Below are 3707 nucleotides of genomic sequence, written 5' to 3' on the forward strand. Positions count from 1 at the left end.
GGTGTCCCCCTCTCCCCGGGCTGACCCCGCTCCCCCTCCCCACCTCCCCAGGCCCTCCCAGAGGAAGCGGCCGCGGCCCCAGCTGCGTCCCCACAGTGCCTGGCCGGGTCCTTGGGGAGTCTCTGCCCACCATGGAGCTCCTGCCACTGCTGCTGGTGCTGCTGGCTGTCACCCCGGCCACTGGCATCCCCCTACGCTGGTCAGACCTTAACAGCGCCCTCAGGGAGATTGAACTGAACATGGCCCCCAACTCCTTCGACGACCGGTACTTGCGCTGCCGCGTCAAAATGGCGAAGGCGGTGAGGGCACTCAACCGCACTGAGTTTGCCACCAACAGCGACTACGCTGAGGCCTGGGTCAAGGCCACCGTCAAATTGCACAGCCGCAAGTTGGTGGAGTCCCGGCTGCGGCCGGAACAGGCCATTGCCCTCATGGCGTACTCAATGGAGGAGGGCCTGTATGCGGAGTTCAACAAGGCCGTGCGCAGCGCCGGGCGCTCCCGCCAGGAATACCTGCGCAACTTCCCCTTCAAGGTGGTGCATTTCCTCCTGACCGAGGCCGTGGAAGTCCTGCGGGATGAGAAGACCCACCCCCGCTGCCTCCAGGTGTACCGGGGTATTGAAGGTATCCGGTTCATCACTGAGCGTGGCAAGATCATTCGCTTTGGCCAGTTTGCCTCCAGCTCCCTGCTGAGAAACGTCAGTGACTCCTATGGCACTGACACAACATTTGAGGTGCACACCTGCCATGGCGCCAACATCCGGAACTTCTCCAACTACCCTGAGGAGGAGGAAGTCCTCATCCCGCCCTTTGAGACCTTTAATGTCACCAGTATCACACGTGAAGGGGCCAAAACCCACATCCAGCTCCACTCCCACGGCGTGTACAGCAAATACGACTGCGCGTGGCTCCGAGGTGACATCCCTGGGGTGGGGACACCCGCGGTCAGGTGTGGGGACAGGGCAGGGGTGGTACCAGGGCACCAGCTCTTCCAGGACAGGGGCAATGGTGGTGGGGCAGGGGATGGGGGTGGTGGGGCTTTGGGCATCACACAGCTCCAGCTGCTCTCCTGGCACTGCACGGCACTGGACGGGAGGGGGTGTCAGGGTGTTGTCCTGACAATGGGCTCATTTCCCAGTGGCAGAGCCAATCCACACCCCAAGATGAGGGATTTCTACTTTTTATTCTAATTCGTGGAAAGTAGGGAGTCAATGGTAACCCTCTGACTCCCTTCCTCTGCCCCCACAGGCAGCAGTGTCCCAAGGGACACCCCACCTCTCAGGGGGCTCCTCCTGGCAGCCCTGGCCCTGGCAGTGGCCACCGGCACCCCCTGAGCCACGAGGACACCGCTGTCACCTCTGCCACCGTGTCCGGCCAAGACGAGGGGTCAGGAACGGAGCCACCGGTGTCACCAGGACGGCAGGACGGGCCGGGGGGCACGGGGACCCCCCGCTGCAGGGGGACACTGGATGAGCCCAGCAGACGCCCTCCCTGAGCCATGGCTGGGGTGTTGGGGTGCACCTGAGGGGGGTCATGGGGGGGGGGGGGCAAAGGGAGGATTTGCTTCTCTTTTGGGCTTTCTTTCTCCCTTCTAAGATTTTAACTTCTCTTTGCAATTATTAAAGTGGTTTTAGCACAGCCCATGAGTTTCCTTCTTATTTTAACCCACCTGATCCTGCTCCAGTGACTTTTGCCAAGGGCCTGGAGTGACAGGACAAGGGGGAATGGTTTCCCATGGACAGAGGGCAGGATTAAATGGGATGTTGGGAAGAAATTCTTCCCTGTGAGAAAAGTGAGGCCCCTGCCCAGAGACCAGTGCCAGGTCCTGCCCTTGGATCACAACAACCCCACGAAACACTCCAGGCTTAGGGCAGAGTAAAAAATAGCTGGGAAAGGCCATGGGGGTGCTGGTGACAGTGGCTGAACATGAGCCTGGGTGTGCCCAGGTGGATAAGAGGCCAATGGCTCCTGGCTTGTAGCAGGCACAGTGTGGCCACAGGCCCAGGGCAGTGCCCATCCCCTGTGCTGGCACTGCTGGGGCACCTCCAGTCCTGAGGGCAGCTTTGGGGTCCCAGGAACAGGACACTGAGGGGCTGGAGCATGTCCAGGGAAGGGAACAGGGATGGGGAAAGGTCTGGAGCAGCAGGAGCAGCTGAGGGAACTGGGGGTCTCAGCCTGGAGAAAAGAAGGGTCAGAGGGGTTCTCTTGTTCTCTTCAACTCCCGGACAGGAACGGGAAGCCAGGGGAGGGTGGGGAGGGGTCGGGCTCTACTCCCGGGGAACAAGGGACAGGACAAAAGAAAACAGCCTCAAGTTGTACCAGGGGAGGGTCAGGCTGGACATCAGGAAGAATTTATTCATGGAAAGGGTCAATTCAGACATTGGAAGACAAGGCACCTGTCATTATATAGTAACTGGATGTTGCTGTCAGGACTTAAAGAAAGCAGTTAATTTTCTCAAAACACTGTCAGAGGGGTAAATTCCCAGAAGATAAGCCACCAGGACAGGAACCTGTGACAAGATCAGATGACAGCAACGGGAACCTGGCCTGGTAAGGCAGTTCTGGGTAACCTACTCAAACAAAAATTCTCACTGTGGAAAACTGTGAGAAAAGAAAGCATTAATCCCAGACCTAAATGAAGGTTTGAAATTAGCACACCGGACAAAATTTCAGTGTGCAATCTGTGGAAAGAAAACAACTGCTTACACCCATGCCATCTCAAGTTTTGGGAACATCTGACAGGCCCCGTGAATATCCAAGACTTGACTGTATAAAAGTAGTATCCCAGAAGCACGACTTTGGGACCCTCACCACTAAGAAGACCAGAAGAAGGACCTGGTGAGACACTGTCAGAATCCATGTGGTGGTGATATATTTTCACTTAATCTGTCTCTCTCGTCTCTCTCTCTCCCTATTTCTACCTCCCTCCCTCTACTTCATATTTAAAGTTAAATAAAATCCATACTATTGACTTTGGCATATGGTCTCATTTTCATGTTAATTCAGGCAGAAGCATCTTTTAATCATCAGATCCTAACAGTTGATTAGCTGGCTGCCTCAGTTCCCTTCTCACTGTTTTTTTTACTTTGCTTGCCTGGTTATAGAGTAACTGAGTTAATCCCTTTAAATCACTTAGCTTAGCTATAGGTAGTTTCTGTGGTACATTCCACAGCAAACACTATCACTTCTTAAACCATGACGTCAAGGTCCAGTGAGTGAGTGGGGCAGGAGCAGCCACAGCATGTCTGACATGAGGGTGACACACGTGGGATTGACCCCCCCACACATCATCTTGCACAGACCCAGCACGGGGGTCCACACCACCCCCTCATCAATCATGTGCCTCCACCTCAGGGGCCATGGTTCTGCTGGTGTGGTCTGACACGGTGGGACAAGGTGTGCCACATGACTCTGGTGCCAATTGCCAGCTCCTGCTTCTTCCTCTGACCAGCGTCCCCGGCTGGAACCAAAAGGAAAAGGACCACGGTCATGAGCAGGGTGTGACCTCCTCCACCCCAGCACCACGAGTACCAACCGGAGCCCCATCACAGGGGGGTCACTGAGCAGAAGCTGCAGCGGTGATGGTGGCACTGGTGACACCACCACAGCCATCGTGGCAGACAAGGGTGGGGGTGCTGGAGCAGGTTTAGGGCACAGTGAGGGGCTCAGGTGCCGGTGTGTGGTCTGGTGCCAGTGCTGCCCCAGGT

At 56.4% G+C, this 3707-nt stretch overlaps 1 protein-coding gene across 4 annotated transcripts in view; it reads left to right on the forward strand.

The window, feature by feature from the left end:
- Positions 1–1536, forward strand: part of LOC114070816 (NAD(P)(+)--arginine ADP-ribosyltransferase 2-like) — a 3051-nt gene extending 1515 nt beyond the window's left edge. For 2 of the 4 annotated variants that reach the window (XM_027908405.1, XM_027908406.1), the window contains exon 2: positions 52–1239. In XM_027908405.1, coding sequence (XP_027764206.1) covers positions 132–1190 — 1059 coding nt within the window. In that variant the 5' untranslated portion in view covers positions 52–131 and the 3' untranslated portion in view covers positions 1191–1239. The other 2 variants (XM_027908407.1, XM_027908404.1) reach the window with 2 other exon arrangements.
- The last annotated feature ends 2171 nt before the right edge of the window (positions 1537–3707 follow it).

The sequence above is a fragment of the Empidonax traillii genome, unplaced genomic scaffold (assembly GCF_003031625.1).
Source record: "Empidonax traillii isolate 1590-97213 ecotype Southwest subspecies unplaced genomic scaffold, ASM303162v1 scaffold1699:size72841, whole genome shotgun sequence".
Classification (NCBI taxonomy): domain Eukaryota; kingdom Metazoa; phylum Chordata; class Aves; order Passeriformes; family Tyrannidae; genus Empidonax; species Empidonax traillii.